The following is a 13,342-nucleotide window of genomic DNA, read 5'->3' as shown; positions in this document are numbered from 1 at the left end:
CCAGGTGTCTCAGACAGTAAGGAATCTGCCTGCAATGAGGGTTCTGCCGGCAGAATCTTCCTGCAGACTGGGTTTGATTCCTAAGTCAGGAAGATCCCCTGGAGGAGGGAATGGTTACCCAATCCAGTATTCTTGCCTGGAGAATTCCAAAGGAGACTGGCAAGCTACAGTTCATGGGGTTTCAAAGAGCCAGACATGACTGAGCAACTTAACACTCTAACTTACTTTCTTTTACTGCAGTCTCATAGAAATCACTTCTCTGATGAGGAAGAGAAAGTGTGGAGGTTGGGGGAGGGGGACGAGCATGAAGTAAGCAACTATTAAGTGGTGGTCCAGTGTTTTTCTTTCTTGGGGTGTGGAGAAAATATACCCACTCCACCTCTGTGAATTTGCGAGGGGCTGAGGGAATAGATACTGTCTTTCCTGGTGGCTCAGACAGGAAAGAATCTTCCTGCAGTGCAAGGGACCCAGGTTTGATCCCTGGATTGGGAAGACCTCCTGGAGAAGGAAATGGCTACCCACTCCAGTGTTCTCGCCTGGAGAATTCCATGGTCAGAGGAGCCCGGTGAGCTATAGTCCATGGTGTCCTAAAGAGTCAGACATGACAGGAGCAACTAACGCTTTCACTTTTTTTTTCACTTTTATAATTGTATATGACAGAGAGGGATAGGATGTTAGAAGAGAGAATGGCATTCATAAAGAAATAGGAGCACTGAAGCGCCACATTCACCAAGTATTAGCTTAGTGCTGCTGTGTACCAGGCTCAATGGCAGGCATGGGAGGTACTGAGGTGAGTAACATAGAGTCTGTCAGAACACCTGGGTTCTGGCTTCCATGAACCTCTGGATTCTCTCTTAAGCAAACTGCTTTCTCCTCTGTGTCATAAACCTCTATGGTATCAGTGTGGTTCATGTTCTCCTAGTTCCAACATTCTTACTGCATATTTAGGCCTCTGGAGAACTTTCTGAGAGATGTTCCTTCCAAGTTCTTGGCTGGAAAATATGTACCCCAAGAGCTCCTTTCTGGTTTCTCCTTCAAACCTCCCATGCTCCTTTGTGTTCATATCAACACCACTACTATCATTGAGTGGCTTCATAATCTGCCCTCCATCAGCAGGTAGCTCTACTGAATTCAGGAATACCCACTTTAGCAGACTTAGATGAGTAATCAGAACACCTGGGTGACTTCCCTGGTGGTCCAGTGGTTAAGACCCTGTGCTTCCACTGCAGGGGACATGAGTTCGATCCCTGGCCAGGGAACTAGATCCCACAGGCTATGCAGCCAAAAAGTTAAAATATAAATAAATAATCATGTGCCGTGTGCTCAGTCATGTCTCGCTTTTTGCAACCCCACTGAATGCAGCCTGACAGGCTCCTGTGTCCGTGGGATTCTCCAGGCAGGAATACTGTAGTGGGTTGCCATTTCCTACTCCAGGGAATCTTCCTGATCCAGGGATCGAACCCACACCTCCTGTATCTCCTGCATTCCAGGCGAATTCTTTACCCACTGAGCTATCAGCAACCCACCCCACCCCACCCCACCCCCCAAAAAAAAAACCAGCCAGAACACTGGATGTTAAGTGAGAATAGAAAAGATGAGACACTGGGGAAGAGAGTGGGATTGACCATGGGCAGAATCACTCACAGAAGACAGGGAAGGTGTTTCTGCTTCAGACTGAAGGCAATGGGGGGACAATTTTTCACATGATCAGTTTACTTTTGAGAATAAGCACTAGCTCCCTTGTAGAGAGGAGCAAGCCCCATTGGAAACAGGGAGATTTGATCAGGAGCTATTTCAGCAATCAGGAAGAATGTGCTGAAGGACCTGGATTAAGGAAGTGACTGACAAGATGAAGAGAGGGGATGGATTCAAAATAAATTTGGGAGCTCAAATGTACAAGACTTGGAGACTGATTAAACACAAGAAGGGAGAGAAAAGTCAGGGGAAAGTGCTCCCAGATTTATGGTTTGAGTAGTGGAGGGATATCTGTGCCCTGTAACAGGCCAAGGCTGACGCCTTAATCCTGGCCGGAGGTGGAATCTGGAGAAAATGATAAATGGGGCTGGAACGATTGAAGGACAGAGACCTGGGTAGACCAGTAGGCTCCCCCATTTTAGTACAGGCTGTATGTCACCATTTCATTGAACTCAGAAATGTAAATACCGTTGCTGCTGCTGCTGAATGTCGCTTTAGTCATGTCCGACTCTGTGCAACTCCATAGACGGCAGCCCACCAGGCTCCCCTGTCCCTGGGATTCTCCAGGCAAGAACACTGGAGTGGGTTGCCCTTTCCTTCTCCAATGCATGAAAGTGAAAAGTGAAAGTGAAGTCAGTCAGTCATGTCCGACTCTTAGCGACCCCATGGCCCTCAGCCTACCAGGCTCCTCTGTCCATGGGATTTTCCAGGCAAGAGTACTGGACATAAATTAATTTTGTCATGAAAATCTGAAGTGAACTGGGGCACTGATGCCCACGAGCTTCGGACTAGACTTAAAGAAACCGGCAGTCTTCACCCTCTAGAAATGTCCCAAGAGAACACCTTCACAAATGGGAGACATGAAAGTGAGACCATGAACAAGTCTTGAAACTACCCAAATCCAGTAACCTCTTGTCCTGGAACCTCTCAGAAATTTACATGCTCCATAAAAAAGCATGTGGTTTGGATTGACTTTAATGGAATTCCCTTGCAAACCACAGATTCTAAGTTATCCCCTAGTAGGTATAACATTCAGAGAAGGCAATGGCACCCCACTCCAGTACTCTTGCCTGGAGAATCCCATGGATGGAGGAGCCTGGTGGGCTGCAGTCCATGGGGTCACTAAGAGTCGGACACGACTGAGTGACTTCACTTTCACTTTTCACTTTCATGCATTGGAGAAGAAAATGGCAACCCACTCCAGTGTTCTTGCGTGGAGAATCCTAGGGACGGGGGAGCCTGGTAGGCTGCCATCTATGGGGTTCGCACAGAGTCGGACATGACTGAAGCGACTTAGCAGCAGCAGCAGCAGCAGGTATAACATTTATAGGAGACATGTTAGTTTACTCTGAATACCCCACTGATTTCTGACAGTAGCAGAACTCAGAATAAGATCATCTTTTACTAGAATGCCAGTGCTACATGTTGATTTCTGTAAGCCAAAGAAAATAGGTGTTGGTAATAAAAGAATAATGTTTTCAGATAAGAAGAAAAATATTTAATTCATTCCATGCTAATAAATACCAAACACAATCTCCTAAGAAAAACCACACACAATCTCCTTATACTGTTTGGTTTGTTTTTCTCTAATCCAACGCAAGGCATTTTCTTTGGGGGAAGAAAGAATACTTTTTCCAGGTCTGGAGATTAAACAATTTAGTAGTCGCTTCACGTTCAGCTTACAAAAAGGGGATTTGCATATGAACTTGCTTCGGCAAGAAAACACATCTGAGCGTGTTTCATGGGAACTATCTCTAACCATAGCTCCATCTTTTCTTTTCTTCATCCCTATAGGTCACTGGATTGAAACTATCTCAGGACCTCGATGATCTTGCCATTCTCTACCTGGCCACAGTTCAAGCTATTGCTGTAAGACACTTGAATGCCATTTTTAAAGAGATTTAGGTCTATTGATAAAGTTGAGACTGCATATCCCCCAGGATACATCATATGCTGTTGTGACAGAGATTCTAGGGAGCTTGCCAAAAATAGATGCTTGTCCAGAAGGAAATTCTGAAGATCTTTATCTGCTTTACTAATAGCTTCACATAGCTGAGAACTAAAAGGAGTTAAAATCTTAGAACATCTTACCTACCATTTATCTAATTTGTCTTCTAAGTTCAATTAAATAGAAGCAAGCAAGCAGATGCCATGTTCTTGTGCATTAAGAAGAGCTGGTGTTAAGAATGTCCAGATTTATAAAATATGTGATATTGTTCACTTTGCAAAAGCATCCAGTCTGGGGTTCCTTTAAATAGTAAGCTTCCTTGGAACATGAAACTGTTTGTTTTTATAATTATGTGCTTAAATGAAAGCATTGGATGGTTAGGGAAGGAGAAAGGGGAGAATTCAGTGTTAGGAACTCCTAAACTGAAGATCAACTGGAAATGAAAACAAGTTTTTAGAAGGTCAAGCATCACTGTCTAAGGACTCATTGTCTAGAGGTGATCTGTGAGTGAGCTACAGGAGGGCTCTAAACCCTGAAATAACATGAAAGATTGCATGTATGTGCATGTTAGAAAGTGCATTTGAAGGGAGTGAGTCATGGCTTTCAGGATCTCAGAGCTGGTAGGAACTCCAAAATAACAATAATCCAGTGAGGCTTAGTTGCTCTGCTCTGGAAAGGGAGTTGGAGACTAAAGGAAAGGAGAATCAGTTCCCTGAATTCTGAGTCATAATTTATTTTTCAGAAATATACCTACTTAAGCAAAGTACTTTTATTTATTCATGCTATATAGATATAACTATATGCTATTCAATTACTCTGTTCTCCACATACCACTTTCATATCCTCGTTGGTTTAAAGAATAGAATTACATACATATTTTCTATATGTCCATATCATCAACTAAAGTACTTTCCTTATGTTTGGGTTTACCCAGGTACCACATACATACAATAAAAGAGCTGAGTTGGCCAACACAATTAAATAATCCTTTTTAGTTTATAAGCAAGTTTATCTAGAAACAACTTACTGAAGCAACTGTCTTATTGATATAAGAGCTTATCCAGTCCAGTAATACCAGTCAGCCTGCTTTATTTATGGGAACTTGGTTAAAAAAAAAAAAAAAGGATAGTTCTGACATCTCTCAAAATGGCAAGAGTGACTAGTATGAAAAGATGAAAAAATGGAGAACAGAAATATGCATCAGTAATAAAGGTAGTTATTTAGTGATCTTGCTTTATAGTAAAGATAATAATAATAAATGATATAGTTTTGAGATATTATATACCAGGTAGTAGGCTAAATATTTTACATACATTATATGACTTTACCTTATAAGAGAGGAATTATAATCCCCGTTCCAAAGATTAGAATCTAAGCCTAAGTGAGGTTAATTAACTTGCTCAGTTTCATACCGCTAGTAAGTGGCAGAACTGGGATTTGAACCCACAGCTTTGTAAAATAAACCTGGGTACACAGTGTATTGAGGAGCTTTTATTTTCTGATGTTAATGTGTGGAAAGTCTTATAGTGGAATGAATCACAGGCATTAAAATGAATAATCCAGGAAAATATCAGAGCTCGATGAGGCTCATCCTTCTGAGTCCCTGCTAAGAGGGAAACATGAAGAAGGAGGCCACCCAGGATGAGCCAAGGATCACCATCATCTGATGATCATCACTGTTCCCTCTCACTGATGCCCACTGCCTGTGCCAGGCACCAAACAGGGTACCTTACCCACAGTGAGTAACCCTGTAAGTAGGTGGGCTTGTCTCATTTTACAGACAGGGAACACTGCTTGCCAAGGTCAAACAGCTAGTGCATGGCAGAGTCAGAATCTGAACCTCTGTCCTTCTGCTCTCTGGCTTTTGCTCTTTCATGTTACCATGCTACCATTGCTCTTGGATCAGTTTGTAAAAGCTACGTGATTGAAATAAGCCTTTAGGCATTCCCAAGAACAGTTTTGATTTGACACATTTTAGAAAACATCATTAATCTGGCCAGGATTGTCCCACAGAGTCCCCTTCCTGGTAAGAACAGTGTAGCAGAAATCCAAGAATGTACAGTGCAGGCCAGGGGTGGGGGAAGGCTGGGGTGGGGGAAGCCAACTACATTTTCCCGAACACCACACACTTGGCAAATCACTTTTGTATGTAATAGGTCGTACATGTATTAAAAGCTATCATATTTATTCTCTCCATTGTTTTAATGACCTTTATAGCACCACAAAGGAAAGGCAATTGAAGACAGATTTTTCAATAAGGCTATGTTGTGCAGTCCATTGAACTGTGAGGAGTTCAGTCTGTTTTGCAAAAGTATCTGGGTGTTCTGATCTTTTAGTTCATTTGTGTGTTTTAATGTGCATTTTAATGAGCATTCTAATACCAGAGATTTTCCCATGATGTTCAAAAAAATGTGTTCACTGACTATGAATATTCCTTACACCTATTGATTATAAAGTTATTTAAGCACAGTCCTCTCCATAGCAATTTCTATGGTTGACATTTTCTAAGAACAGAATGAAATTAAAGAGATATTGTAGTGAAGTTAATTTGAGACTATGCAAAAGCCTTCATGAAGTGAAATTCTCTCTTGACCAAGCTTAATTGAAAGACCTGTCAAACACTCAGTTTATCCATAGCCTGTTCATCTATAGTTTTCTTTGCAGAATAGACTCTTTAAAAGTACTATTTGCATTTGAAGTCTCTCTATTTGCATTTGGTTCTGTACATTCCCAGTGGAACGGCCTAATTTTAATTTAAATTTCTCTGTGAAAACATTTTTTCCAGAAAGGTGAGCACAAAATCATTTTAGCACAAAGCCCTTTGGTGGGGCGTTTAAGGAGGGTGGAGTGTTTCACACAGAGTGGTGTTTGAGTTACCGAAAGGGAAGGCCCTGTAACTAACCAGCAGCCTGAGTGGGAATTTCCTGCTGACAATGCCACACGGAGGATAGACCGGCCATCCCAGCCCCTCTGGAGGGAGCGCCTCTTGTTCTGATCGCTTCGCAACTTTTCCCAGAGAATGTGCTTTGTGTTACTCTCCTCTCAGGCCTGCTAATCACAAGAGCCCCCAGGTTTCTGGTTTTAGAAATATCAGAAATATCCATTTTGCACGGCATCTCCATGCACGTTAGGAGGCAGCTTCCCCTCCCCTGAAGCAGACTGCATGGCTTTAAGCAAATTATGGAAATCCTAAATGGGGATAATAATATGCAGCTTTTGATTTTTTTTTCATAAAATTAGAAGTGATGTTAAAGAGCAGAGCAGAGTGCTTAGCCTATAGCTAATAACCAGAATAGCTCTCATTTCTAAATACCTTCCGTGTACTAGACACTCTTCTGTGAGCTTTACATATGCTGTCTACAGCAGCAACTTTGCAAGGTAGATATTTCTGTATTTCATCAAGTCTAAGACCACATTTTAAATTTTCGTTGCATATTAACATTTTAGACAGTCCATGGAGTTATCAAATGAAAAATATGATGTTTTATTCCCATTTTTAAAATGAGAATTGAGTCATGGAAAGGTTAGGTGTGAATTTGATTCTAAAAGTAGGTAAAATGCCTGAATGCCTTCCCAGGCTTTTTTTTTTTTTTTTAAATTCAAAAGCCATACTCTTATTTCCTAGGTGCAGATTCATGCTCCTAGAGTAGACTAGGGTTACCTGGAATCCACGGACACCAAATGATCCATGGCAGATGTAAGGCCATTTGTAGGGCTCCTAAAATTAATTATAATACTATTTTATATATGACTTTTTTCTGGGGAGGTCAGTAGGCTTTATCATATTCTCAAGAGGGTTCATGACTGCCGCAAAAAGCTTAAGAAAGAACACCTGGGGGTAATCAGGCATATTCAATAAGCAGGATCTGGTCTTATAGGGTACAACATGTTTTAATCTTTTCTTTAACACACTACATCTGTGGATGATCTTTGGAGGCCCAAGTTTTATCTAATCCATATTCTTACTAGACTCGCTAATAGCTCCAACAAACCTGAGACCTGTGGGCTGGAAATGCCTGGTTCTGCTCCTGAACTGCCCCCACTATTGCAGGAAGGGGGACCTCTTCCAGGACTCAAAAAGGGGTCTAATACTCGGAAATGAACTGTCCAAGGAAACACATGTGCTGACAAAGCAAGAGACTTTATTGGGAAGGGGCACGCGGGCAGAGAGCAGCAGGGTAGAGAACCCAGGAGAACTGCTCTGCCATGTGGCTCAGTTTCAGGTTTTATGGTGATGGGATTAGTTTCCTGGTTTTCTCTGGCCAGGGTCCTTCCTGGTGGTGCAAGCACTGCTCAGTCAAGATGAATGTCAGCAAGAAGGATTCTGGGAAGTCGTAGGACATGTGGTGTCTCCTTTTGACCTTTCCTGAACTCTTCCACTTGGTGGTGGCTTATTAGTTCCAGGTTCCTTGCTAGGACCTCCTCCATCCCTCATCATTTACTCCACAGCAATCAGGATTTTCTGCATCCTGATGATTTCCTAAACCCTCATCCCTTCCTTTGGTGAAGCTCAGATACTGCATGCCCTCAAGCTGAGCTGGTGTCTCCTTCTTTGTGCACTTGAATGCCATCTGACCAGAACCTCTGTCTACCTTCACTGAACCTGTGAAGCCCACACCCCACCTTCTTGGTGTTTGCACCATCTCTTACCTCCCAGATCCTTAACCTCCCTTTCTCCCTTGACCTTCTCCTTCCCCTTGACCTTTTCTTCCATCTGCCTCAGCCACTTCCTGTGTGCACACCTGGGACTTGGTCACTCTCCATAGTTGCTCTCTCTGAACATCTCAAGGGCTATCGTGACACCAAAATACCTCCTCCCTCATTTCTTCCCAGAGCCACTTTCTCTAACATCACTGTGCAGCTGCCTCCTAACGTCGTATCACAGTTCATCTTTTTGTTTTTAATCCTCTCTCAAATAAATGATGATTTGGAGACTTCCAGTTTTTTAATGTTCTAGGAAATTATGGTTTTTAGCTACTCTAATACCCTACCTAAAACTAATGACTTATGTATTAAGATTCACCTTGATGACCCTATGGTAGTATCTTCTTGTCAAGCATCAGTTTTTACTGAGTTTCATGAAATGAACAAGAGAAGGATGAAAATAACACATTTTCGAAAGATAGGAAGACACAAGGGCTGAAATGAAAATACGGTGAAGCTTGAGCCAAACAGGGCATGTGGTTTCTGCATCATCTCAGATCACTAAGGACTGATGAGGAATGGATTCTGGCACTGGAAACCATCTCATTAGAACCACTACCTGGCTTCAGGTGATAACAAAGGTCCTTTTAGCCCTTTGCCAGCCTGAAGTCTTGTGGCTCACCTTCCTTGTGCAATGAAAGCCCTCTTTCCATGTTTCTGCTGCTGAGTTTGTTGGCGCCATTTCCAAGGAACTAACTTCTTTAGTTCCTCTTTAGGGAAGGAAAACTGACTTAGAGATCTCCAGCAGAGATCTTTCGACACAGAGTTTTTTGGAGCAGAGCTGCCAGTCACTCCATTCCCCATAACTCAGAGAGCAGAGGTCCCCAGCCTGCCAGGTTGCACAACAGGAGGTGAGTGGCAGGTGAGCTAGTGAAGCTACATCTGTATTTACAGTTGCTCCCCATCACTCATGTTACCAACTGAGCTCTCCTTCCTGTCAGATCAGCCACAGCATTAGATTCTTATAGGATCACGAATCCTGCTGTGAACTGCACATGTAAGGGATCTAGGTTGCACGTTCCTTATGAGAATCATCCAGAAACCACCAACCCCACGCCAGTCTGTGGAAGAATTGTCTTCCACAAAACTAGCCCCTGGCCAAAAAGTGTATTGTAGAGGATCTGGACCATAGTGGATACTCATCAAATCTGTGTAGTTGAATGAACTGTGTTAACACTGTCAACTTGTTTTGTCAATGTATGACTACTTATAGAAGCAAATGGTATAATAATTCAGAAGGTTTTGAAATCAGGCAGACCCAGGTTGGAATTCCCACTCTGCAACTTAATATAATGGCATTATCACGAGCAATGTAATCTCCTTGAGTCCTGACTTTCTAAGAGAATATATATATGTCAGGCTCCAAGTACAGGTTCTACTGCTGGGTGAACACTTAGCAAATGTTCTATATCGTTTCCCTTTGCTACCATGCTGATGCTTTCTTCTATTTTTCCTTTTAAGTTCGGGACACGCCTCATTATAGAGGCCATGGAGTCAGCAGGGCACTCGATCAGCACCCTTTTCCTGTGTGGTGGCCTCAGCAAGAATCCCCTTTTTGTGCAAATGCACGCGGACATCACTGGTAAGTCTGAGGAGGGGGAGAAGAGGTCATCCTAGACTTGACAGCACATGAATGTGGCCAAGATCTAGACAGGGTAGAAAAAAGGAGGATATAGGTGGGGTGCCATATTATTTGGAGCATTTATGTTGAAATGATTTTTTTCCTTAAGTTAACTGCTGTTGTCATACCAGGAAAAGTGACTTCTATGTGTATCCAACTACTGGATGATGGTAAGAAATAAGAGAAGTTGGCAAGGGCCAGATCTTAATTTTCAAATACTTACTTAAGAGTCTTGAGTACCTCTTCTCATACCCCACTTTGGGTAGTATTGAAGATACAGAGATGAAATCATGATTCTTGCCCCCAGAGAGCTCAGGGTCTGTGGAAGAAGGCAGACAGCAAACAGACACGTCAAATCTAGTGTAGCAAGAGCTCTGAGTGAGAAAAGCACAGGGTGTTATGGAAACACCATGACCTTGCCCTGGTTTGGATCTGTAACAGTGCAGGGCAAGTGACTGGCGGAAGTGATAAGCAAACCGTCTTAAAGAAAGATCGCAGAGCCTGGCTATGGTGGGAGCTGCAGGTGTCTGGCTGCTGGTGGGAATTTGAGCCCTGATTCAGATGTCAAGATCCTGTGATTCCTTCTCAACTCATCAGAACCAGAGATCATGACACAGATGGAGGGAATCCTGGGTAATGGGCTGATCCCTCTGTGATCTGAGCAGACAAAAGCAAGCAGGCTTCATAGTGCAGACTCCTGGGCCCCATGGAAGGGACCCCATGAATAGGAGGCCTGCTTGAGTCCCACTGGCTGACCTGGGCTCCTATCCCTCTGGACCTGCTGCCCTTGTGCCTTTTGCTCCCTTCTCTCCCACTGTCTCCTGGGAACTCATGTTCCCACTCCCCACCACCACACAGAGGCCATGTACCAGGGCAGGGCAAGCAGAGGGAAGTGGGAAAGGATTGAACCCTGCTCACAGCCCCAACTCCAGTCTCATCCGATTCTCCCTCCACTGGCCTCCATTCATCATGATCTCTTGCTGCCCCCCTGTCCCCTGCATGCCATACCTCTGATGAATGGGGGGGTCCAGTTTTCTGCCAGACTCTCCCTCCCCCCCTCCAGGCCACACAGATACCCACAGGTGAGAGCTTTCCCACACATGATGGGCAACGTCACCCCTTCACGTTATAAGATCAAACTCTGTTGCTGAACCCCTTCTTAGAGGTAGGGAAACGGAAGCATAGGCCAGTGAACAGTATCAAAAGCACACGGTCTAAGGGTAAGTATGTAAAAATAGGAGTAGAATTGACTATACTCAACTGCACTCCTACTCTGTGTCAATGTAAATCACTTTATTGACATTTAATCTGCACACACCACCAAAGGTAGGAATCGGTGCCCATGTCTTACAGACAGGAAAACTGAGGATCAGGGAGGTGACTTATATTGACTGTCCAAGGTCAGACACCTGGTAGGTGCCGGACTAGGATGGTACCGGGTGTGTCCAGACCTAATGTCCTCTACACTATGCTGCTGACCCAGGTTTCTTAACTTTTCTGCCCAGTTTATAACCATTTAATGATGAATCCCCCTTTCCTAAAGTGTCCAAAACCTATGGAAATGGGCCATTTGGAGGCAGAAAAGAAGACATAAAAAAGGAGCCCAGATTACCTTATAATTTTCCCTAAGAGAAAAGCCATAACTAGCTTGTTCAAATACAATTCATACTTCAGATCTGATCTGTGAGTGACTTTCCAACATCCAGCCTCCAAAGAGCCATCAAGACTTCCTACCTGGATCTAGGAAGGGAGATAGAATCAACTCTGCCTGACACATCACCCGAGGGAATAGGAAACAACGGCCCGAGAGCAGGGCAGCCGGCCCTGACTCTGCACTGTGGCTCCAGCCTTTAGGAAAGTGAGTTCTCTTCCAGGCCTCACACCACTGAGCTGACTCAGAAGAAAGGGGTGCAGTGGCTTCATAGAAAGTTCTACTTTGGAAACTGTTCTGCTTTAGGCTGTCAAATGAAAAGGCTGTTAATCGTTATTTGGATTCCGATTGAAACTGGACCCTTTGTCTCTGACTGTGGACCAGTTACAGTTTTGAACAAAGGGATCTTTTCTTTGGCCTGAAATGCCTCTGCCTGGGGAAGCCTGTGATTGACAAGTGATGGCAAAGTGCATCTGCCTTGAAATGCTTTGGGTTCTGCTAGACTCATTAATGCATCAGATAAAATAGTTCACATTCCAGGCAAAGCTGCCTTCTTCCTCTCCTTCACCCAGCACTCTGCAAAAAGAACACATTTGCATTTGTTTCTGTAAAAGACGGGTACACAAGTTGTGGGTATATAGGTAGAGTGTTTGGTGCCTTTAAAATTGTAATTGCTCTAGTTTTCCTGCAAACAAAGCTATAGAAAGAGCCATAGACCTGATACATGAGTCTCAGGAATACATGTGAAAACATAATGGAATTTGGCAGATTCATTGGAGATAGTATAGAATAATGGAGCAGAGCACTAGCTCTGTGACTTTAGGCAAATTGCTTTACCACTCAGCCTCATTTCCCCCTTCTGAAAGGTAGAAATAATATTCTTTCCCTCGTAGAGAGCATGCCGATGAATAAATACTCATGAGTTTGTGGGCACCAATCTCTGTGCTTAGCTTAAGATAAGTGTTCAATGAATGTTAGTTCACTTCTTCCCTTCAGGCAGCCCCACACTGAAAAGGAGGAGGTGCATTTTAGAAAAAAAGAAGTTAAATATTTTGTAAGCAAGCCTTTGCCATTTGGGGAACAGTCTGCTCCTGCCTGCTCCATGCACGCAGGGAGAGCAGGATTTTGCCAACTTGAGAAATGTCCTCTACGTGAGGAAGAAGAATCTTGTTGTACCCTGGGCATATAGTTAACTGTGGTTTCAAGAAATACTTGGTGTGTACTAAGTAATTATAGGTTTCTCTCACTGACTCGGGACTAAATGTTCCTCCTAAATTTTGTTTTGAAAAATTCTGGCCATTTCAGTAGGGGTTTCCCTGTGCCTGTCTTATTCATTATTCAGTCATTTACTCTTTCATGTATTCATTCTCTGAGTTTGGCACGGGCATGTAAAGAAGAACAGTCCTGTCCCGCCAAGAGGCTCATTACAAACAGAAAAAGTGTTCTTGTGCTCTGACCACTCTCCAGAGAGGATAGGGAGACCCAGAGGACATTGGTGTCAGTATGAGTCAGATCCAAGCAGAGAGCAGATGACACACTCACATTGGATTAACTGGAGAAAAGTCCAGTAAAGGGTCTGTTTAGAGGCATGGGCAGGGTTGAGGGAAACCCCAGCCACCAGGCAGTACCATAAGTCTACTCACAGTCTAACTACCCCGAGGCTTCCAGGGGCCAGGGTGGGAGGTAACCCACCTGGGGCTGAGGGGCTGCATGAAGAGGGGCC

General features: G+C 43.6%; 1 protein-coding gene across 19 annotated transcripts in view; it reads left to right on the top strand.

Annotated features, from left to right (window-relative positions):
• Positions 1–13,342, top strand: part of FGGY (FGGY carbohydrate kinase domain containing) — a 514,571-nt gene that overhangs the window by 404,875 nt on the left and 96,354 nt on the right. For all 19 annotated transcript variants that reach the window (XM_055585688.1, XM_055585682.1, XM_055585690.1 and 16 more), the window contains 2 exons: positions 3,490–3,564; positions 9,809–9,929. In XM_055585688.1, the coding sequence (XP_055441663.1) occupies positions 3,490–3,564; positions 9,809–9,929 (196 nt within the window). The remainder of the gene's footprint in view (positions 1–3,489; positions 3,565–9,808; positions 9,930–13,342) is intronic.

This window comes from Bubalus kerabau, chromosome 6, assembly GCF_029407905.1.
Source record: "Bubalus kerabau isolate K-KA32 ecotype Philippines breed swamp buffalo chromosome 6, PCC_UOA_SB_1v2, whole genome shotgun sequence".
Classification (NCBI taxonomy): Eukaryota; Metazoa; Chordata; class Mammalia; order Artiodactyla; family Bovidae; genus Bubalus; species Bubalus kerabau.
This window is presented reverse-complemented; position numbering and strand designations above follow the sequence as displayed.